General features: G+C 35.3%; 1 protein-coding gene across 1 annotated transcript; it reads left to right on the forward strand.

The window, feature by feature from the left end:
* The first annotated feature begins 2,456 nt into the window (after window positions 1-2,456).
* On the forward strand, window positions 2,457-23,458 carry valopa (vertebrate ancient long opsin a). Its single transcript, XM_082153461.1, has 5 exons — window positions 2,457-3,041; window positions 6,640-6,850; window positions 10,060-10,177; window positions 11,130-11,369; window positions 23,165-23,458. The coding sequence occupies exons 1-5, from the start codon at window positions 2,702-2,704 to the stop codon at window positions 23,402-23,404; spliced, it is 1,149 nt and encodes a 382-aa protein (XP_082009587.1). The 5' UTR covers window positions 2,457-2,701; the 3' UTR covers window positions 23,405-23,458.
* The last annotated feature ends 1,977 nt before the right edge of the window (window positions 23,459-25,435 follow it).

The raw sequence follows: 25,435 nt of genomic DNA on the forward strand, positions 1-25,435 counted from the left end.
AGTGAGTCTTGAGGACTGAAGAGGAGAAGGACAGATGAAGGACTCTAACTCTCAGAAGATGACCCTGCTTCTGCCGGTTCTGCTGGTCCTGCCGGTTCTGCCGGTTCTGCTGGTTCTGCCGGTTCTGCTGGTTCTGCCAGTTCTGCTGGCTCTGCCGGTTCTGCTGGTTCTGCTGGTGGTTCTGCCGGTTCTGTTGGTCCTGCTGGTTCTGCTGGTTCTGCCGGTTTTGCTGGTTCTGCCGGTTCTGCTGGTTCTGTTGGTTCTGCTGGTTCTGCTGGCTCTGCCGGTTCTGCTGGTTCTGCTGGTGGTTCTGCCGGTTCTGCTGGTTCTGCTGGCTCTGCCGGTTCTGCTGGTTCTGCTGGTGGTTCTGCCGGTTCTGCTGGTTCTGCTGTTTTTTCTTGTTCTGCCGGTTCTCTTGGTTCTGCTGGTTTTGCTGGTTCTGTCTGTTCTGCTGGTCCTGCCGGTTCTGCCTGTTCTGCCTGTTCTGCCGGTTCTGCTGGTTCTGTCTGTTCTGCTGGTCTTGCCGGTCCTGCCGGTTCTGCCTGTTCTGCCTGTTCTGCCGGTTCTGCCTATTCTGACGGTTCTGCTGGTTCTGCCTGTTCTGCTGGTTGTTCTGCCTGTTCTGCCGGTCCTGCCGGTTCTGCCTGTTCTGCCGGTTCTGCCGGTTCTGCTGGTTCTGCCTGTTCTGCTGGTTGTTCGGAATGTTCTGCCGGTTCTGCTGGTTGTTCAGCCTGTTCTGCCGGTTCTGCCTGTTCTGCTGGTTGTTCTGCCGGTTCGGCCTGTTCTGCCGGTTCTGCTGGTTGTTCTGCCGGTTCTGCCTGTTCTGCCGGTTCTGCCTGTTCTGCTGGTTGTTCAGCCTGTTCTGCCGGTTCTGCTGGTGGCCCGCTTTGATCCCGAATCCTCTCAGCGCTGCAAAGATGAAGATATATTGGCTGTGACGGACCTGCGGCTCATTTGCAGGTGTTCTGTGTGTGTGTGTGTGTGTGTGTGTAACCTTTACAAGCTGTACTGCAGCTCAACCTACAGAGGACGCATAAGATAAAACATTCACGAGTTTATATTACAAACTCCTTCAACTTGAAATCAAATGGAAAGCTAAAACTTTACTAAAAACTAAGTGCATTTCAAGCCAATTTTCCATGAGATGCGTCACTTTTAGTCCCTCCACACGCACAGCAAAAATAATGTTCTTCCTCAGTTTTTCTGTCTCGTTTTCCAGCTCAAAGATCTAAACATCCTTAAATCAAGACACATTTACTGGAGAAGAAGCAAAATGACTGAAGATATGAAGTCTTGTTTAATGAAAAATGTATCAAAATGTGAGTTTGTGCTTAAAACAAGAACAAATATCTGTCAGTGGAGTCAGAAAAATAAACTTATTCAAAGGGAAAACAAGATTATTTTTCTGACCCACTGGCAGATTTGTCTTGCTTTAATCACAGACTAAGCTCCAATAACTAATGGAATAATTTACTCATGTGATTGGTTGGAACACCCTGATGATTCTTTGAGGAATAAACAAACGGTTCTGCGGTTTCTTCTGTTTTGTTGCATTGCTTTAGACTTTATTTACATTTTGTTGCCTCTGCATTCTAATATATGCACATTGGCCAACAGATATTGTACATTACATGATCAAATCATCAAATATCTGTCGGCCAATATTTTTTTGTGTTATATATTTATTATGTGCAAAATAACTGATTTAAAAGCCTATAATAGCAGTGACAACTTGCCCCGCTAGAGTGTTCAGTGTGTTGCATGAACTGTTCAAACCAAATATTAGTGTGACTTTAATATTAGCATCTATACAGAAATTATTATAAACCCAACCTGAAGTATTATTAAAACTGACAAAGTCTCCTCTAACACAATCTGCAGTAGTAGTTCCCTTTCTAAGCTTCATCAAGTGCTTGGTTTAGAAAACGTATACAGGAATTATTTTAATTATACAAAGTCATATTATGATGCATCTTTTCATATTTCATATTTCTTTATGATCCGCGTGTTTTTGCAGTAGGTTTGCGTTGTATTGACAACCTAATTAGGGTTAACAATCGCGCTGGATCCAGGGCAGATGTTGCGCGCGCTGCGGCTCTTCACGCGCTCCGGCATCGATTCTCTCTCTAAACACACACACACACACACACACACCCAGGAGAAGGAGCATATACAGCACAGAGAGAAAAGACTATCTATGAAATCCTTTATCTATCCCTGCGTTTGCTCGTTCAATGACTGGAGTTATTGGAAGCGCGCGCATCGACTCTGCGACTCTGCGACTCGCGCGTGTGTGTGTTTCAAGCCAAATGGATGGAGTTATAGATATCACGCGCGCGTGTGTTTCTAAAGCCAAATGGATGAAGTTATCTTATATATCACGCGCGTGTGCATGAAAGCCTGATTCTATTGAACACCTGAGTGATTCCTTGACAGCCAAAAGCGCAGAAGTGATGATGATGATGATGACGATGAAGGCCTGACCTGACCTGTGATGCTCGCCTATATAAACACCATCCAGCAGCGAGAGAAACTCTGCAAACCCACAGCTCTCGCGCTCAACAAGTTCAGGACAGCGGATTACACTGCGATCAGGAGCAGACAGCGCTGAAGCCCATCCGTGCACGCGCTGGATTCGCGATGCACGGAGATTTTCTCCAGATGTAGGTGTGTTTAGGTGTGTTTAGACTCGTTCAGCGAGATGGAGTCGTTCCCGGTGGCAGTGAACGGTGTGTCCCACGCAGAAGACCCGTTCTCCGGTCCTCTAACGTTCATCGCGCCCTGGAACTATAAAGTCCTCGCGACGCTGATGTTCGTCGTGACCGCGGCTTCTCTCTCCGAGAACTTCACTGTCATGCTGGTCACTTTTCGCTTTACTCAACTCAGAAAACCTCTCAACTATATCATCGTTAACCTCTCTCTGGCGGACTTCCTCGTGTCGCTGACTGGAGGGACTATTAGTTTTTTAACGAACTATCATGGGTATTTCTTCTTGGGTAAATGGGCTTGTGTTTTGGAGGGCTTTGCGGTCACCTACTTTGGTAAGTGGAAAGTTGAGCTGCTGCTCTGGTTTTATTTTGGGCTTATTTGAACATGCATATGCCTCAAACATCCTGCATAATGTTATTACTTTTATCTGGGTTTCAGAAATCCCAGATATAAAATCTATGAATAAATCACGTGTTTAAGATTGAACACAGTAAAAGTTATCTCTGTTTTGATTCTGTTATTGTATTTTCCTACAGTTTCCTACAACATATCTGTATTTAACGCATTACATTAATGAAGTGTATTAATCAAGTGCATGTAGGCAATGCATGGCAAGCGTTTTGACTTTTAATCATTCCCAGGATAAGAATTCTTGATATCAGCAGATCAAATTTCACCATATAGTTAAAATGCCAATTTTTTTTTAAATTACATTTCCACTGGTAACAATGCCAATTCTTGATATCAGCAATTATTTCATCACTCGCAGAAATACGAATTATTGATTTCAGGATTTAATTTCAACTAGTAAAAAAAGATATATTTTTGATATCTGTAATTGTATTGTCACTCGTTAAATGTCACCATAGGCTGCCATTCAATTATTGATATCAATAATTGATTTCTTACTACCGGTATTTTCAATTGCAATTTTACTTCAGGAATACAATTCTTATAGTCATTCAAATTCTTAGTAAAAATCTTAATTTTTTAATATCAAGAATTACATGGTTAGTAGTGCAAATGTCTGATATCAACAACTGAATTGCTACTAGTAAAAATAAAAAAAATATATATATCAATCAAAAATTGCCATTGTCACTTGTAGAAATCCCATTCCTGATTCGCATTTTAACAAGTAAAAATGTAACTGTTGATATGAAGAATTCATATTCTGGGAATAAATAAAAGTCAAAACAGCCTGACATAGTGCATGTGTAGTGATGCTCAAAACCAGCTGAAACTAAATCAGCTTTATTTCTTTAGTGCAATATACACTGTTGTTTCATAACAGCTTCACTGTAATATAATCAGAAAAATAATGATCAAATCAATGATGCAGAATTAGAGATCAGAGGGTCAAAAAGACCAGAGGGTCATTAATAAAAGAAGCTGATGGGGAAAAACAGGTTAGTTTTGCTTAAACATACAGTAGTCAATCTCAGAACCATAATGAAATATAATAATAAAGCATATTAAATGCATGTAATAATAATCCAGATGAACAGCTGCTCTCACATGTGTTTCAGAACTGCAGGTGTCAGTATTTACCCTTCATGTCTTCTCAGACCCACAATCACATTATCTTTCATTTAGCATATTCGATTTTCTCTGAGGTAATTACTCTTTATTAATCAATATGGCTATAAGGTCTGTTTTAACAGTCACACAGTGGGCTAATGAGTTTCTACAGTTGTGGAAAGGGCTTTAGTGACACATGGAGGTTAAAAGCTCTGAAACTGTTGTTTGTACATGATGCTGGAAAATAAATATTGTGAAGTTTTAGGAATGTCATGATTTGATAATGTCAATCTGCAGATGTCTGGTATCTTCAGTGCAATTATAGTGAATTATTATGATCAACTTGCTGACAAATCTGGAAAAACTGTGGTTTTTCAGTTATCTAACATCTGGTCATAAGAAGCTCAATCACTGACCTTAGAGTTAATGACATAAAAAAAACCCATCACGTTCATACTTTATTTTATTGCAAGTTATTATTTAGCATAAAGCAGATTTAATGTTCTGAATTAACACTTTTCCTAATTTTATTTTGTCTCAGATAACAAATTTTTGTGTGCACTTAAAATATGAATAGGTATAATATATATATATATATAAATAAATGACCCAACACAAATGATAAATAAAAGAAATGGACGTTCTGTGGTTGTCAGACTATCTCAGTGAAGGAGAATTTAAGTGTTTAGATTGCAATGCAAGAGTTCACTTTGAGTTATAAGAGTTATACATCTTCTTCAGAAATGTTTTGAACTCTAATGCATCACTGTCAAGTCAGCTTTATTTCTATAGAGCTTTATACGATACAGAGGGTTTCAGAAGGAAAAATAACTATTGCATGAATTATAAAACGACTTTAATTGCAGCTGTAGCTCTAAAAAAAGTGTCATTATTCAGAAGAATTCTGTTCAATGTTGATACAATTTAGTTCAATATCAGTCTCAATGTTTTACCAACTATCAAACAAATTCAATTTCAGCTTATAAAGCATCTCTAATGAAGACAATAGTGTCATTATTTAGATGAATTCTGTTCAATGTTGATTTAATTTAGTTCAATAACAGTCTCTACAGTATGTTTCATCAGTTATGAAACTGTAAGTTCATCTCTTCGTGAACTGCAGTTTGCATGTTACTCACGGCCCAGACAGCAACAAAGTGTCGGCCAACTTTCTCTGAAATGTATTTTGATTTATTTACTCAAAAACAAGACAAGGATCGGCTACAAAATGATTTTTAGAAACGTAATGTGACGCACATCCGTATCTCATATATTCCTAATGTCTTGTACCGTTAAACATGGAAACGCATGGATGAATATGCATATGCAAATGACATGCAGATGAGGATATGCATAGGCGTTGTAAGCTCATATATGGTTATTTCGGGGAGGAGACGCATGTGAACACAATCTTCCTCTGACTGGGATTATAAAGGGAATTTGCGCAGGTTCTGGCGTTCGCACGCTTTTATATTTTTTTGGCGTAGGACATTTTTGGCTTTCGGGTGCACGTACACTTTTAGTAAGGATCCAGTTTTATCAGCCATATCTCATGAAAATGCATCTCTATAGCATGCATTGTGTTTATCGAGCAATTTATACGCGAAAATTCGTTTTTACATGCATATGATACGCACTTTATTGTGTGTAATACACACGCCCATACCATACGTATCATATGCATGTAAAAACTAATTTTCGTGTGTATTATTATTATTATTCTGCTTTATTTCAGACCCATGGGTCCATATCAAAAGGGAAAAAGAAAAATACATACAAACATACATTTTGACAAACAACAGACACAATTTAAAAGACATACAAGCTTTCATTCCAATCCTTCCAGAAACAGGAAAAACACCTTGTATCACTTAATATATAATGTTATTTAAGACCATTATGATACTATTTTTTTAATCACTCAACCGGCATATGAAATTATACATACACTTCCTTAAGACAGCATGCAAAGTGAGTACATCATTAGATACAAACATTTGGCTTGCACTTGTCCACCTCGGGAGCTTAAGCAAAATTCTGAGCGCATCATTAAATGCCACCTGGAGCTTTTTCATTTTAGCTTTAGTATATTTACAGCACAAGTGGGCTGTGTAAAGAGAAGTACAGTATGCCCTGAATAGAGCTATTTTAACATCATCTGTACACATATTAGCTTGCCCATACAACTTACAGCACTGGCGCTGCACATCATCGTCATCATTTAAATCATTTCTAATGATGTGACCCAGGTATTTAACATTATTTACCACATTTAAAACTTGTTTTAAGAACTTGTTTTGTAAATGAGCCCCTGGGCCGACACGATGTTGCTGTCTGCGGGAGAGAATATAAGTGTTTCTGAAGAGCATGTTCTCAGTCTGGTGTTCATCAGTCTGACTGATCCTCCAGGTATCGTGGCCCTGTGGTCTCTGGCTGTCCTGGCGTTCGAGCGCTTCTTCGTCATCTGTCGACCCCTGGGGAACATTCGTCTGCGGGGCAAACACGCGGCTCTGGGTCTGCTGTTCGTGTGGACCTTCTCCTTCATCTGGACCATCCCACCGGTCCTGGGCTGGAGCAGTTACACTGTCAGCAAGATCGGCACCACCTGCGAACCCAACTGGTGAGGAACCACACCATCATGTATCACACTGCGGGACTGCATGAACTAGTGAAGGGGATTAGCGCACATAAAACAGCTAAAAATGCTTATACAATAGGGTTCTACAATAACTACATTAGTAAACAAATCTTCATTAAAGTCAAACATTGCATCTGTAAATATTACTTAATGCTGATGCGCGATATATAGGCCACCATATCGGTATCGGCTGATCAAATGTTCATTTTTTTTCTTATCGTTAACCGATGAGAAAATTTGGCCGATATATTAAAGCTGATAAATAATAGATTATTTCCTTCAGCTGAGACACTTCAGATGCGCACTGGTCAACATGATGGTTTTGAATCGCTTGAAATATGTTTTGAATCACTTCAAAAAGGAAAATAGAAGTAGAAGTAGAAGTCTGTCATATCGGCTACATAACATTATAATGAGAACATTATTATAATTGTGTGATTGGGACATGATGAGACTTTTGTTTTTGTAATCAGGCTCTAAAAAATTATATAAAAATTTGGATTTGCATTTATCGGCCAATATATCGGTTATCGGCGTTCAAATATAAAGAATTATCGGTTATCAGCCAAAATGTTCATATCGGTGCATCCCAACTTAATGCACTGTGAACTAACATGAACAATGAATAGTATTCTCATTAACATTAACAAAGATTGAAAAAAAAAAAAATGCTGTAAAACACATATTGCTCATTGTTCATGTTAGCTAATTGTTAACTAATAACAAACGAGATCTTATTGTAAAGTGTTACCAATACATTTTGAAATAAAATGTACATGCACACATTATGCCTTAACCAAGAGATGCGTTTGAAAACGATGTGAACCATGTTCAAAACACTGAATTTACATGGAGATCATGATAACACTAATAATAATATAATTTGATTTGCCTTTTTACTTCTAAAAACTGTGCATTGAACAGTATTTTACTGTAAAAATTACATGACATTTTCCCCTGTATATAGTACTGGAACTTACTGTTAACAGACTGTTTCTGTAGTGTTTTTAAAATATTTTACAGTTAAAATTACATTATTTTTACAGTGCATTTAATGTTAATGGTGCATTTAACTAAGATTAACACACGGCGTGTGTATGGCCGCTGGTCAAGCATGAAAAACAAGATTTATTTTAAAATCTCAATTGATTATTATGGAGAAATTGATCCTAGACCTGCAGTTATGAGCAACTTTTCCCTCTAAAAGAATCAAAAGCATCAGCAGAAACTGGTTTGAGTGATAAAAGCCGTAGTCTCTAGTCTTTATCTTCGTTTATTGTTCTTATTCTGTTCATTGGTTATTTTATTTCTGAATGGATTTTGTTGTTTTCATGAAACTGTTGGTAAAAGCAAATGTTGAAATAAAAATTCAGCAAGATTAATAAATGGAGAAATGGAACATTGTTGAAACGTATTGCAGAAAAAAGTGTTTGTCATAAATATCTTCATCAATCGTCAATATTTGCTACTTTCACCAACAGCCTTTATGCAGAAAGTTGGTAAACTGGTGGTGATTTCAGTCACATGGTCACTGTCTATCGTGTGGACGGGCCTTTATACGGTCATTATTATCAGTGTGTGTGTGCAGAACGTCTTTAAAGAACTTTCATGCTTGTTTCAGATTCTCTGAGTGTTTTATACGCACATCTTCTAAAACTGTCTAAAAACTTTTCATTTTCAAACAAGGGACGCCACAATATAGTATGAGTTAAATGAAGAGGAAAAGCACTCTTGGGTGAAAGTTTGACAAGCTTCATCCATTGAAGCCTAAACCAGCAGGATAATTAACCATCAGATTTATTGTCTCTTCTCTACTAATTAGTCCTTTTATTCAAGCATGTCGCCATTTTTCTGACATGCTAATTCCTTTTAATTCATTTTTTGGCCATATATGAAATACTCACCAGGTTTTCTTATTCATACTCCACTTTAACATTGTCATTTCTGTCTTCACTCATCATCATGTGCTTTTGTCAGTCTGACAATCCAGTGACTAAAAAAAATAGGCTATGTGAAAAAAAGAAATATCCAGAGTTTTAGCTGTTTTATTGTACTGGTCAAAAATACAAGTATCAGACACACAGTCCTTTCAGAGACATTATAAATAGCAGCCAGCGCTGGTGTTTTGGGAACGGCTGGTAAATGACCTGCAGTTTTACTGTGTAATCAGCAGTTTTTCTTCATCCCTCCTTCTACTGGTCTAGAGTTATTGTGATTCCTTTTCTTTTTATACTCAGACATTCTGCATTTTGCTTTGGATTAGACTGAGACTTTCATATTCACCATGGGATGCATTACCATAAAAAGTTATTTTGTGACAGAAACAAGCTATGTTCGTAACAAATGTGCACGAGTCACTTAATGTGAGAAATGTGTTTAAATCATCATCTTGCGTTTCAGACTTTACAACTTGCAATTGCAAGTTAATATGTCCGAATTTTGAGAAATAAAGTCAGGATTGCGGGATACCAACTTGCAATTCAGAATTTTGAGAAACTCACGACTGTGAGGAAAAAAGTTTATATCTCACAATTCTGACTTTTTTCTCAGAACTGCAAGTTTATATCTTGCAGTTCAGACTTTATAACTATGAAGAAAAAAGCTATAAACTTGAAAGTCTGACTTTTTCTTGCAAATGTGAAAATCATCTAAATTGTGAGAAACTTACGACGGCGAGAAAGAAGTATTTTATTTTGAAAATGATTATATCTCACAATTCTGACTTTTTTTCTCAGAATTGCAATTCGGACTTTATATAGCGCAGAATTGTGTCCGAAAAAATAAGTCAGAATTGTGAGATATAAACTCTCGATTGTGACTTTTTCTCGCAACTGCGAAAATTGTGAATTGTGAGAAAAAAAGTTCACAATTGCATTTATTTTATTTTTTTCATGACGGAAACATTTATCCATAAATAACACTTCAGATTTGCAACATATTGGGGCGAAAACACAAAAAATCACCTCAAATCTGTTTCTAGGACAAAAGTTAAACACTACATTTTATATATATATATATTTTTTTTTTTTATTATTATTATTTATTATTATTATTTTTTTATTTTTTATTTTTTTTTAAGTTTCTAGACAGTTTAAATGTGACCCTGTATATAATAAAAAAGAATGTTTAAATCTGTTAGTTTTCTCTTGGTCAGATGTTTTGCTTTACTCGCTGATTTTGTCCCACCGCAGGTATTCGGGAAACTTCCACGACCACACCTTCATCATCACGTTCTTCATCACCTGCTTCATTCTTCCGCTGGGAGTGATCGTCGTCTGTTACTGCAAACTGATCAAGAAGCTGAGAAAGGTCAGTCGCTCCACAACATCTGTGTGATTCACTGAATCCTAATCATCCCAACAAACCATCATTACAACAATCTGACCCCTGATCACTGACACCGTGCTTACACAAACCATACAACTGATCTGAAGCCTGATAAACCTGATTTCCAGACAGTAATACTATCTACAGAACATTCTCAGATAACAGGAAACATTCTAGCAAGGTTCTCTCAAAGTATTGAACAAACGTTCTTCCATTAACATTAATAGAACGTTAGTTTTAAAGTTATCTGTTCAAATAACAAAAACATTATTTATACATCAGTGTTTTTTTCTGAAATGTTTCAGTTGGACATTTTTTAAATGTATCCACTTGTTTCGGAATGTTCTGAGAACATTCAAAAGTAACATTATGTTTGAAGAATGATACAATGTAACATTCCATTATCGTTCTCATAACCAAGAAAAAACTTTAACATTGGACTTTTGAACATTCAGGAAAGATTCAGAAATAAAGTTTTTAAAACTCAATGTTAGCAAAACATTCTCAGAATATATTTTTGTTAGCTGGGTTATTTGTATGTTTGGTTTTAAAAGACACTGAATATATAATTCTCAGTAATATTATTGATTCAACTGGACTGACACGATTGGATGAGAACAAAAAGTTGAACTAAATTGAGCCGAATAATGACACTATTGTCTTATCATCTTGACTTTTCATTGTGAATGAATTTTGCAGCATCAACACTGTTATTGAATTGAATTGAGCTAAAAAATGACACTGTTGTTTTCTGTAGAGTTGCTTTACAGCAGAAATCGTCTCATATTTGATAAAGTTTGTATATTTGATTCTGTCATGCTTTGAAACAATCTGTAGAAATAAAGGTGACTTGACCTGGCTTATATTTCTACATCATCAAATATAGCCATGCTACCGATTATTTTGTCAACACAGATTGCGTGTGTGTTTGCAGGTGTCCAACACCCACGGCCGGCTGGGTAATGCCAGGAAACCTGAGCGTCAGGTGACCCGTATGGTGGTCGTGATGATCGTGGCCTTCATGGTGGCCTGGACTCCATACGCTGCGTTCTCCATCGTGGTCACGGCTCATCCCAGCATTCACCTGGACCCGCGACTGGCCGCCGCTCCCGCGTTCTTCTCCAAAACAGCAGCCGTCTACAACCCTGTCATCTATGTGTTCATGAACAAACAGGTGACTTTACATTCATGCACTTGATCCAAACGGCCCCACTGCAAAAAATGCTTTTCTTAATTCGAATTTTTGTCTTGTTTCCAGTCCAAATATCTAAAAATTCTTAAATCAAGATGCATTTACTAGATGAGTAAAATGCCATAAGATATTATGTCTTGTTTTCTGGGGAAATAAATAGAAATTTAGTGAGTTTTTGCTTAAAACAAGCAAAATGATCTGCCGATTGGGTGAGAAAAATAATCTTAATTCAAACCGATTTCCGATTTTTTATCTATTTTTTAACCGATAGAATTTTTTGATATTTGGACTGGAAACAAGACAAAAATACTAAGTAACAAAAGCATTTTTTGCACTGTGTTATAGATCTGTATCAGAAAATGACTGGTCATCCAACCATTTATATCATCAAAACAAGCCAATATGGAGTTGGTGGGGAAAGGAGCAATGGAAGTTAAAGCCATGATGACAGATAATGTTGCCTAAAGGAAGCATGTAGATGATGAAGAGAAGAGGTCCAAGTACCGAACCCTGGGGAACACCGTGTGAGACAGTAGTGGACTTAGAGAAACCAAGAGCAGAGAGTCGTGAGATGAGAATGCGGTGAGAGATTGTGTCAAATGCAGAGGAAAGGTCTAACCGATTAAAATGCAGATGGAGCCTGAGTCAATGGCTATAAGGAGATCATAAGAAGGTCTCTCAGTGTTGTCGAGAGTGCGAAAGGTGGATTGGAAACATTCATAGAGGTAGTGTGATAAATACGTTTGAAGTTGAGCAGCGACCACTTTCTCAAGCAACTTCGGAAGAAATGGAAGATTCAAGATTGGTAGAATTGCATTGCATTATGTAATATGCATATATAAACTACAGAGCTCTGATCATGAAATTATGCATTTAAATTGGTGCTGGGCAATGATTAACCACGATTAATCACATCCAAAATAAAAGTTTGTGTTTACATAATATATGTGTGTGTGCTGTGTATATAATTATTTTGTATAAATAAATACACACATATGCATGTATATATTTAAGAAATATTTGCATGTATATGTGTGTGTACAGTACAGGCCAAAAGTTTGGACACATTACTATTTTTAATGTTTTTGAAAGAAGTTTCTTCTGCTCATCAAGCCTGCATTTATTTGATCAAAAATACATTGTGATATATTATTACAATTTAAAATAATTGGTTTTCAATTTATTATACTTTAAATTATCATTTATTTCTGTGATGCAAAGCTGAATTTTCAGGATCATTACTCCAGTCTATCACATGATCCTTTAGAAATCATTCTAATATGATGATTCATTATCAAAGTTGGAAACAGTTCTGCTTAATATTTTTTCATAACCTGTGATACTTTTTTTTAGGAAACTTTGATGTACAATATCCACTACTGGTCAGTAATTTGGGGTCAGGTTTTTTTTTTCTTTCTTTTTTTGAAATAAATCAATACTTTTATTCAGCAAGGATGTGTTAAATTTATAAAAAGTGATAGTAAAGAAGATTTATATTATTAGAAAATATTTTTTTATTTTGAATAAATGCAGTTCTTTTTAACCTTTTATTCATCAAATATATTAGGCAGCAGAACTGTGTCCAACACTCATAATAAATCAGAATATTAGAATGATTTCTGAAGGATCATGTGATAGACTGGATGTCACATGTGACACTGAAGACTGGAGTAATAATGCTGAAAATTCAGCTTTGATCACAGGAATAAATAATTTTTTTAAGTATATTCAAATAGAAAACTATTATTTTAAGTTGTAACAATATTTCACAATATTACTGTTTTTCTTTTCTTTATTTTTGATCAAATAAACGCAGCCTTTATAAGCATTAGAGACTTCTTTCAAAAATATTAAAAAATCATAATGTTTCCAAACTTTTGACCTGTACTGTATATATATATATATATATATATATATATATATATATATATATATATATATATATATATATATATACATACACACACAGTATACACATGCAAATATTTCTTAAATATATACATGCATATGTGTCATATATATAGAGAGATAACACTTTTTCTTAAATATATACATGTATGTAGTATGTGTATTTATTTTTTATTTTTGTAACTTTTATTTTGGATACGATTAATCGCGATTCATCATTGCCCATCACTAAATCATCTTACTAAGACATATCATTGGCAGATAATATTGATATTTATATCATTTTGTGTAAGTATTTACTATACTGTTGTAAAGATCTCAGTTATTTACATTACTAGCATCAGAATTTCATCTTACTTTTTGTGCATGTGAATATCAGCAAATCTTTGAGTCTTTGAATAAAATTTAGATTTTTTCCCCCTCCATATTCTCACTATATCGGACTATATGAGCCTGATTTATCAATAATGATTTTTTCATATTTTTTTTCAGAAGGTTCAATAAACTGTTCAATATGTGATTTTCCTATTATTTCAAATGTCAGTCTTTACAGTGTTAATGGTCTGGGCTTGAATGGCCGGCAATAAAAAGTGCTGCTACAACTTTAGCTGAAAGTATCAGCTAAAATCTTGAGAATTACGGTTTGTTAGTTATTCAATTTAAAGGAGATTGAAACCGTTGTCATAAATGAACCCCAGATCATCCTGAGCTTGAAGGAGACGTTTGTTTCTTACGGGACTCAAACCTGCAACTTCTGATTATCAGTTTTAGTTTTATAGTTTTATCCACACACTTTCCAGAGGTTTTGGGAACACTTCTGAATAGGCAGTAAGTCATGTGCATCTTCATCCATCTTCATCATCATGTATTATTAGCACACCAGAGGAGACCGGAGTGACAGCGTTACACAAACTCACCCTTTGACTGGTGTAGTTAGTTGTCAGCTTCATCATAAATATTAAATGGATCATCAATAAATGACAAGTAAAAACAAGTAAAAGCTTTTTTAATACCTTCATCTTTCTCAAAGCTCTACAAATAAATACATCATTTAATAAAGCAGTTCAAACGTCTGAAGAATTAAACGTGATCTTTTGATCATAAGAGAAGCTTTTGATCCAATGCGGAAAGACAGACGGGGTAAATCTTCATTTGAATGACTTTAATGTTGATTTCTGGTGAAATTACATCAACTTTAGACAAACATTTTCTGTGCATTTTCAGTGTTTCTATCAGTAAATGGATTTGGACCTCAAGCATTTCCAATCAATATGCAATTCAAACAGGAAGACACAATTATACGGTTAAAAAATCAGCTAATTATAAGATTAGATAACTTTTTAAAGATAATTAATGTGTTCTAGTATTATTGATTTATCTGCACTAACAACATCAGATGAGAACAAAACTAGAACCAAACTGAGCTGAGCTGAATAATCACTTTGACTATAAAACATTGACAGAATTATTGAACTGAATTGATCTGAATAATGACACTGTTGTCTTCTGTTGAGCGGCTTTATTAACTGAAATTGAATTTGCTTCATAATCGTTTTTAACTAATTTATAGGTCTATTAATATTTTCAAATTTGCTTTTATTTTTATATTTTTTATTTGAATGTTAGTAAAAAAAAAAAATATTTTTTATTTCGTTATGTGCTTTTTGTCATTTTATTAGTTTTTTTTTTTTTAATGGTTGCTTTAGGTTTAATTTATTTTTATTACAGTTTTAGTCAATTTTAGTGCTTCAACATAAACTTATTTCATGTTTTTTTTTTTTTTTTTGCCAAAGCGACATTTCTAGTCGTCATTTAGTTGAAGTTTTTCGACTGATATTTATATTTTATTTAATGTCCACTTTATTTAAATGAACAGAAATGTCTTTAATAGTTTTAGTTGTACCGTATTGTATAAAGCGCTACAGAAATAGATGTGACTTGACTTTAACTGAGCATTAAATCCAGACAGATGCCGTTGCAGTTTGCTTTGCTAAACTGTGATTTTGTGATGATGCTTGTACTTAAATTATGATCTTAAGCATAATATTGCATGCAGATCTCCATGGCACAGCAAGAAACTTTCCTGCGTCCCAGTTACGAGTAAATAGGTTACTGGAGCTGAAAGACCTTGAAGGAATCGCCTGACAGAAATAAGTCCTTACGCAAGCCAGACGTTTCAGGATTGAGGAGGTTGCTTTCCCATATATTCTGAATGAGAAGAAGTGCACAGGACATAGTTTATGGATTTAGAATAAAATCCTGAAGCTGTCATGGTGGGATGATATCGCTTCACTAGAGCTGACACATTTGACTTATATTACTGAAATAAAAAATAAATAAATAAACACCTGCAGTGTGGATCAAACCATTGCACTGCAAAGGAGAAGATGCTGAATTATTGAGCATAGACGTAAACAGTGTTTGGCCGTGTCACATCTTTCCTGAGCTGGAGCTGTCAGTTTATATACACACACACACACACACACACTGTCCACTCTCCACATGAGTAGAGCTCCTATTCAGAAACCTGCAGAAATAAGTGCATTGCTTCTGATTTTAGTCACAGTGACGATCATCTATTAGATAAATGTGACCCTGGATCACAAAACCAGTCTCGAGTCGCACGGGTATATTTGTGGCAATAGCTAAAGTTCTGGAGCGTGTTGTGGCTATTCAGTTCAGTCGCCTCCTAGCACTGAACAGTTGAACCTTTTCAGTCTGTGTTCAGAAAAGGGCATAGCACTGAGACAGCTCTAGTGAGGCTCGTGAATGATCTTCTAATTGCGGCAGATTCTGGTGCATGCAGTAGTTTGCTCTTATTAGACCTCAGTGCTGCTTTTGACACTATATGTCACTCTCTTCTGCTAGATCGGTGCAGTATTCAGTTTGTAAGCTTGGGTAATTACAATTCTGATGCCGAGCCTGTACGACAGAGAGTTCCTCAGGGTTCAGTGTTGGGTCCAATTTCATTTAACATTTACATGCTTCCGCTTGGGCAGATCATCAGGAAATATAGTCTTGGATATGAAGATACACAGATTTACATCACCACTGGTCCTGATGTCCATTGCTCATTAATAGCTTTGCGTAATTGTCTAGCAGAGATCAGTGCATGGATGCAGAATAACTTCCTGAAGCTGAACGGCTCTAAAACTGAATTGATGCAGATTGGTACAGTGGCGGCTACTCGTAAGGCCGAGCAGATTCGTTTGATTGTTGACTCCGGCATGGTCATTCCCACTTCACAGGACAGGTGTGGAATCTTGGTGTCATTCCTGATCCTCAGTGAACATTTGATGCACATATAAAACACATCTTTAAAACTGCTTTTTACCATCTGAGAAACGTTTCTCGACTCAGACCTTTTCTCTCTTTTGCAGACACAGAAAGGCTTATACATGCCTTCATTACAACTAGGTTAGATTACTGTAATGCCTTGTTCTCTGGCCTTCCAGCTAAATCTCTGAGCAGACTACAGTATATTCATAACGTGTGCTCACTCGTACTTCTCCTCGTGAACACATCACACCGGTGCTTTCACACTTGCACTGGCTTCCCATAAATGCGAGAATTGATTTTAAAAGTCTTATTTTAACATACAAGGCACTATATGGATCTTTGTGATCTCATTAGCCCCTATACTCCATCCCGTTCTCTCCGTTCTGCTAACACTCTTTTGCTACATCAGCCTTCATGTGAGCTCAAGACTATACGGGGGAAAGAGCCTTTTCATATAAAGCCCCCAAGCTATGGACTGTGCTTCCTCTCACCGTCAGAAATGCACCAACGCTGGGACATTTTAAAAAGTTGATTACGACACATTTATTTAAGGCTGTTTTTTAATTGTTGTATTGCCCTTGCTGTTCTTGTTTATTTTACTGTAGCGCTTTGGGTTTAAGAAAAGCGCATTACAAATAAAATGTATTATTATTATTATTGTTATTAACTGAAACTGAAAACACAGAATTATTTCAGATGAATATTCTTTCACTCTGTCACTGACTAGATGTATTTTAAACAATATAGGCCACTTTTGGCATCATCAGGACCCACACTAAAACTCTAAAAACTTGAATTTTTTCTCACACAATAATTTTTATTTTGGGTGAACTATCCACGATATATATTGTTGCATTTTTGTATTGCGATATATTGTGACACCCCTTAATATTAGTAATGCCCAAAAGTAATTAGTAACTGACAGAGTCTACAAATGTTATAAAATGCTCACTGTCTTCACTGAAGAAAAATTGTTTCTTCCTCAGTGATTTTTGTCTTGTTTTCACAAACAAATATCTAAACATTCTTACATCAAGATGCATTTAATTGAGAATATATAAACAGTATACAGTACAGGTCAAAAGTTTGGAAACATTGTTTTTTTTATATTTTTGAAAGAAGTCTCTAATGCTTATCAAGGCTGTGTTTATTTGATCAAAAATACAGGGAAAAAAAACAGTAATATTGTGAAATATTATTACAACTATATTTGAATATACAAAAAAATATAGAAAAAATTATTTATTCCTGTGATCAAAGCTGAATTTTCAGCATCATTACACAGTCTTCAGTGTCACATGTGACATCCAGTCTATCACATGATCCTTTAGAAAACATTCTAATATTCTGATTTATTATGAGTGTTGGACACAGTTCTGCTGCCTAATATATTTGATGAATAAAAGGTTAAAAAGAACTGCATTTATTCAAAATAAAAAAATATTTTCTAATAATATAAATCTTCTTTACTATCACTTTTTTTTAAAAATAAATGTAAAATGTATTGACCAGTAGTGTATATTGCTGTTACAAAAGATTTCTATTTTTAAAACATTTGCTTTTTTTTTTTCTTGCTTTTTTTAAACTTTTTATTCATCAAAGTATCCTAAAAAAGTATCACAGGTTATGAAAAAATATTAAGCAGCAGAACTGTTTCCAACTTTGATAATGAATCATCATATTAGAATGATTTCTAAAGGATCATGTGATAGACTGGAGTAATTTGCATCACAGAAATAAATGATAATTTAAAGTATAATAAATTGAAAACCAGTTATTTTAAATTGTAATAATATATCACAATATTACTTATTTTTCTGTATTTTTTATCAAATAAATGCAGGCTTGATGAGGAGAAGAAACTTCTTTCAAAAACATTAAAAATAGTAATGTTTCCAAACTTTTGACCTGTAATGTATATATATATATATAATATATTAAGTCTTCTTTTCTGAAAATATATCAAAATTAACCAAGTTTATGGTTAAAACAAGAAACAATATCTGCTGTAGAGTTAATTTTTTTCATCTTAATTCAAACTTTTTTTTCTTGCACTATTTGCAGATATTTCTTCTTGTAGCAAAAACTCACTTAATTTTGATACGTCTTTGACATTTGCTTCTCTAATAAATGTATCTTTAGATGCACTGTTGTGTTGAAAAACAAGGCAAAAACACTGAGGAAGAAAATATTTTTTTTTGCAGAGTAATGTTTTAGTGATCTGCATGATAAAGCTCAGATTTTGAACCTACAGCCGAGATGTGCGGCTGAAACTCCTCATCTAAACAGAAAAACTGAAGCTTCATTCTCAGAACTGAAGAGACACACAGTGACTTTAGGTCACACACTAATTAGTGTCTATCGGACTCAGTGGTTTAATGATAGGAACTAATGAAGAATGAGAAGGGCGATGTGAGCCGCAGGCTAATGTGGAAACAATGAATGATTACTGCAATGATGACCTCATCATGATTGACTAATTGTAGCGCATGTTGCACAGTTCCAGCCGTCAGATGCAGAGCGCTCGATCTCACTGCTCGTTTAGTGTGTGACTGCATTAGTAAATCAGCTGAACTTCACTCTGAGCAGTGAGACGGAGCCGATGGATTTGGTTGTTTATTTAAAGGAGTAGTTCACTTCAGAATTAAAAGGTTTTTGAGGAAAACATTCCAGGATTGTTCTCCATATAGTGTCTTCCATGGGGTCCAACAGGTTGAAGGTTCAAATGTGAGTTTCAGTGCAGCTTCAAAGTCTCGACACGATCCAGCCGAGGAATAAGAGTCTTATCTAGACAAACCAGTGTAGTGGATTTTTTCCCTAAACCTGACTATCTAGCGACTGCAAATCGACACTTAATAAATAAAATCTGGCGTCTTCAAATCGACACTCATAGCGTTTTTCAATCAACACTTAATAACCTTTATACTCTAGCTCTCTGCGTCTTCCGTCGACAACTGGCCGAGTTTCTTACCCTAACTTACTTGCTTCCCTAAACTGACCTGCTGTGCAGCAGTGACAACAGACAAACAGACCTAGCAAATGTCCTTTAAATGCTTTAATCACGGCCAGGAGATCTTCCCGAGCAGTTCTCAGGGAATCTCTCCCAAGAAGCAAGGCCAGAGGATCTCAGACAAATTCCATTGAGAAATCCCACCGTAAAACACATATACAACAGTTTTTATAGAATCGATGTCACCTTCAATATGATTGGTTCAATTGGTTCAAAAGCCCCAACCTTTCTCCTCTGTCACTGGCAGAAGTAAACTCTGTTTTAATGATGACTTCATTTGTTAATCACAAGATTCTAACAGACTGTCTAGTTTCATTTCCCAAACTATGTTATTAATACACACACACACACACACACACACACACACACACACGCACGCACACGCACACGCACACGCACACACACACACACACACACACACACACACACACACACACACACACACACACACACACACACACACACACGCACACACTCAAAAGTTTTCCATTGGTTTCGTCACAGTACATCCTGTTCAAATGTTAGATGTTAAATAAGGTTAGATGTTAGAAACATGGTTAGTTTAATACAGTTTAAAATTTCTATGACACCAGCGGACATTTCATAACAAAATAAACATTTATATACTTTTTTTTTTTTTACTTGTCTTTTTATTTCATTTTATCAAGTGCAGTCAGACAGTATTTCACAAATTCACTTTTTGATGGTACAATAAGGTGTCACGGGTAAGTCAGAAAGAATAGCAGTCCATAGATATCTTTCATCCTAACCATAATACATGTGAGGTAAGATCCTTATCTCCGCAATACCACATACCTACTACATTTGGTAGGTAATACAGTCATTTTCACATTTCAAATGACCAATGCATTAAGATAAATAAATAAAAAAAATAATAATAAAAGTAAGGAAAATATATGGTATTCAGAAAAGAAAAGAAAATGAGAGTAGGCTACACAACATAAAAGTGTGCACAAATGTGCATGCACAAATCCCTAGGGAAAAATACATAAATAAATACAATTCTGCATATCATTCATATCAAATGAAAATGTAGGGCAATGGATGACCATTTATTTAGGAATACATCTGCTTTCAGTTGTAATAATGCTGTTGTATGCTATATGTTATAAACATCTTGGATTCTTTCCCTCCATTGTGCAACCGTTGGAGGGTGTGGCTTCAGCCAGGAGGCCGTGATTACCTTATTCACTATTAAAAGAAGGACTCTCAGCAACATGTTTGGCTGTTCTCTTCAAGATCCATTTATATACTTTTAACCACTAATGCTCATCTTACACTAGCTGTGATGAGACACACGTAATCACGTTGAACGGTCAATTTATCTATTAGTTAAAATGTTACCCTATTCACCTGAAGTGTCTTCCCTTACAATTGGTTGTAATATACTTTTGGAACAAAAACACATTTCCTTAAGGAAATTACTTACAATTTTAACTACGTTGTACACTAATCTTGAGTTTTGGTGATTTTCAGTAAGGGCCAAATTAATTTCAAGAATGTTTTCCAGCTCAGATAAGTTAAAATGGTTAAAGGGGTGGTTGATTATGATTTGACTTTTCTTATTTTAGTTAGTGTGTAATGTTACTGTTTGATCATAAACAACATCTGCAAAGTTATGAAGCTTAAAGTTTATAGCAAAGGGAGATATTTGCTTTTACAGAAATCACTTTTTAAGAACTACAACAAACGGCTGGTAGAGACTACACCACATTCCTCTCGGGTTAGTGACATCACCAACCCTAACATTTACATAAACCCCGCCCCCTGAACACGATTTATAGATTATCAAGACAGAATATGCTAATCACTGACTAGAAGATAACTACACATCAGCTTCATAAATTCATCAACTAACCATTCAGAAATGTCCTGTTGCTTCTACATGTTGTCTCTTCTTCTTGAGTCTCTCCATCATTGTCTGACTCCGGTTTGAACATAAAAGGCTAAAAGTTTTTGACATTTTCAGTGCATGTGTGTGTGAGGTAAAAGTACACAAGCTCTTGAAGCTCCGCCCCCTGTGCTGGGAGCAGCAGCTCATTTGCATTTAAAGGGACAGACACAAAAACGGTGTGTTTTTGCTCACCCTCAAAAAGTGACAACTTTAACATGCTATATAAAAATATCTGTGGGGTATTTAGAGCTAAACCTTCACACACACACTCTGGGGACATCAGAGACTTATTTTACATCTTGTGAAAAGCGCATTATACCAGCGCTTTAAAGTTGGCAGTTTCACTAGTTTTTTCTCCTCTATTGTGCCGTATATCCGAGTGAAACGCTTCTGGAACGAGAACTAATGTGGGCGGGGCTTGATTGTGTCTGTGAGGAATTGATTGGATGGTTGTGGTTTGCTATTGGCTGATCTCATGTGAGTGACAGGTTAAAGCCCCGCCCTCGTCATCAGAGAAGAAGAGTGATGCTGCAAGAGGGACTTATTCTAAACAAATCACTATTCTATCATACTTGGTTCAATGAAGGGATTATATTACAGCTGGTTAATTCTAATGGGTATTTGTTATCATATACTGAATTTCTACAAAAGTTTCATTTACCAGTTAAACCAAGAGAGTTTGCTATTGTTCTTGATGCGATTGAAGAGTGTGATATTACTCTTAAAGAACTCTAATTCAGTGGAAATCAACATTTTCATTGATAATGTTAATGTTTTAAAACAAAAATGTAGCAATAAGGATATAAGAAAAGCTCTCTGTTCTGTGTCAGCAAGATTCTTTTGGTCTTCTTTATCTGGTAATATCTCTTGGGTCAAAGCATGGAAATTGCCAAATTAGTTTTGTGTTAATAACAAAATGAAGGAAGTGTCTTACAAAATACTTCACAGAGTTTATCCTGATAAACATGTTTTGGAAAGATTTGAGCTTAATATTTCATATACCTTTTTTTTGTGCACTAGAAAAAGAAACTATTTTGCATCTGTTTTTTCACTGTATCTACTCGAGATTATTTTGGAAAGATTTTGAAACCTTTATTAATATAGAACTGAATTGTATGATAGAAATGTGTGTATTTGATGTGCTTTTTTATACTCAGAATGACAATTTGGAATGTAAAGAACAACATATTATACAGTTATTTATTTTGTTAGGAAAATACCATATACATAAAAAGAAGTGGGCTCAATGCAAAACACATTTTTCACATTTAAAAAAATGACTTTTAAATTATATGTAAATCTTTTGGAACAAACAAAAAACAAAACAAAAAAGCACTGCAAACATAGTGCTTAGAAAGCACTGGATTTTATGTTATTTATTAATTTATTAATTAATACATTTTTCTTAAATTTCCTGACGTTAATGTGATAATATGAATATGTAATTTATCTTGTTCTCATGGCATTGAATAAAAAAAAAGGGGGAAAAAAGAGGAAGTTATTCTGATTCAAGATTATTAAACAAATAATAATTTGCACCGATAAATAATTTAGAATAAATCCTACAATATTCCATTAAAAACAGAATTGGCCATTTTGTTTTCATGGTGACGTTAAACAAAGATCCCTGCAGGATGATCCATAACTCTCCCTGTGATTCCTCAGTTCAGGAAGTGTCTGGTTCAGCTCTTGAGATGCAGAGACGTCACGATCATCGAGGGAAACATCAACCAGACCAGCGAACGCCAAGGCATGACCAACGAGAGCCACACGGGAGAGATGTCCACCATCGCCTCACGAATCCCGAAAGACGGATCCATCCCAGAGAAAACACAGGAGCATCCCGGAGAACGGAGATCGCTCGCCCACATTCCCATTCCTGAGAACAAAGTTTGTCCAATGTGAGTGTGAACACTGCAAGAACTTACTTTGTGTTTCTGTCTTATTTCCAGTCCAAATATAAAAATTTAAAATAAAGATCCATTTACTAAATTAGCAAAATGCCATAAGATATTATGCCTTGTTTTCTGGGAATATAAATCAATATTAAGTGAGTTTTTGCTTAAAAAAAGAAAAATGATCTGCCAATTGGGTCAGAAAAATAATCTTGTTCCTGTTTGAATTAAGATTATTTTTCTCACTTCATTGGCAGATAATTTTGCCTTTTTTAAGCAAAAACTCACTTAATATTGATTTATATTCCCAGAAAACAAGACGTAATATATTATAGTATTTTACTACTTTAGTAAATGCATCTTTATTTATAATTTTTTTTTTTTTTTTGATATTTGGACTGGAAACAAGACAGAAACACTAAGTAAGAGAAGCATTTATCGCTCGTGTTTCTCTGGCTGAATGATTTTACGTTTTCTTCTGAACATTGGCGTCCAGACGTTGAGTGTAAATGGCGTTCACCCAGCATTAAATGCGGCTCGTGCACGACACTGTTAAAGTTACAGAAAAACACTGAAAGTGTTTATTTATTCATTTTTACCTTCTTAAAAAGTAGTTCACTTCACTGCAGAAAAGCTGAAACTGTTTCCTTGTTTTCACTCATTTGAGCCCGAATGTTTCTGAACGGTTTCATGCAGGTTTTTATTTTATTTATTTTTTATTCTTTATTTGGTTGTTTGCTTGCATGTCATTGAGACATTAAACATGGATAACATCTAGAAAAATACTTATATTCAATATTCAATATTAAAATACAATATTCACTGTGGCGACTATAGTTGCCGGTAAATGCACTACATTTTGATAAATTTTTCAGAAGACTTAATATCTTATGTTTTATTTTTGCTTCCCATTTAAATGCATCTCGATTTAAGAATGTTTGGATATTTGAATAATTTTTTTTTTTTTTTTTTAGCTTTTATAAAGTATTATAACTGTGATCACAATTATTAATAAAATCATACAGTTCATTATACGGTGCATTTACAAGGGAGAATGAATGCATTCAGAATACTGTATATATAAAGGCTTCAAGAAAAGTGTTTCCACTAAAACTGTCCTTACTGTACTTCAATATATGCCATGGTACTAAATTATTACCATATACCATGATATTTACATGGTAAGAATTCATTTGAAGAATGAGATTTATCACAATAAATGTTTAAATAATGTCTAAAATACTGTTAATTTTAATACTTTCTTGTAAATAAATTAGAAAAGGTCCTAATTTATACAACTGAGCTGAAAACACAGGCGATGAACCCAGAAATTCGCTAAATAGTCCTTCACTGCAACATTTGCACACAAATCTGACATAAATTCAGACTCAACACATCAATCAGGTGTTAAAAAATCATAATTTTCCTCAGTGTTTCTGTCTGGTTTTCCAGTGCTAACATCTAAACATTCTTAAATCAAGATACACTTACTGGAGAAGAAGCAAAAAGACTGAAGATATTACGTATAATGTATCAATATTAAGTGACTTCATACTTAAAACATGAAGAAACATCTGCCAATGTAAAGGGAAAAATATTATTTTTCTTGTTTTAAGCTTAAAACTCACTTCATTTTGATGCAGTAAACAAGTCTTAATATCTTCAGTCATTCTGCTTCTTCTCCAGTAAATGTGTCTTGATTTAAGAATGTTTAGATGTTTGCGCTGGAAAACCAGACAGAAACACTGAGGAAGAAACACTAAAGTCTAACCAGCAGAAAGCACAAGGGCTGAACTCTGTGTTTCTGAGCGGATCCACTTCTGATACGAGATATCTCCATTCTCCTGTTGTCTGTCAAACATGTATGTTTTCAAGGTATGTTTATGTGTTTATGTACAGCTCTGAGGATGCAGCTTTTGGACGGCTGAATGGGTTTTATTTGATTCCTTTATGAAAGACTTATAATGATGAAATCTACAGATTCAGATTCTGAGTTCAGGGAGATCTCCACGTCTCAGATCAAGAGATGATTAAAGTTAGC

This window comes from Leuciscus leuciscus (assembly GCF_965113295.1).
Source record: "Leuciscus leuciscus genome assembly, chromosome: 22".
Classification (NCBI taxonomy): domain Eukaryota; kingdom Metazoa; phylum Chordata; class Actinopteri; order Cypriniformes; family Leuciscidae; genus Leuciscus; species Leuciscus leuciscus.

Bases quoted from the DNA above. Each gene is read 5' to 3' on its own strand.
- valopa (XM_082153461.1), top strand. From the start codon at position 2,702: ATGGAGTCGTTCCCGGTGGCAGTGAACGGTGTGTCCCACGCAGAAGAC. The intron at 3,042-6,639 runs GTAAGTGGAAAG...CTGATCCTCCAG, and splicing joins CTTTGCGGTCACCTACTTTG to GTATCGTGGCCCTGTGGTCT. The intron at 6,851-10,059 runs GTGAGGAACCAC...GTCCCACCGCAG, and splicing joins ACCACCTGCGAACCCAACTG to GTATTCGGGAAACTTCCACG.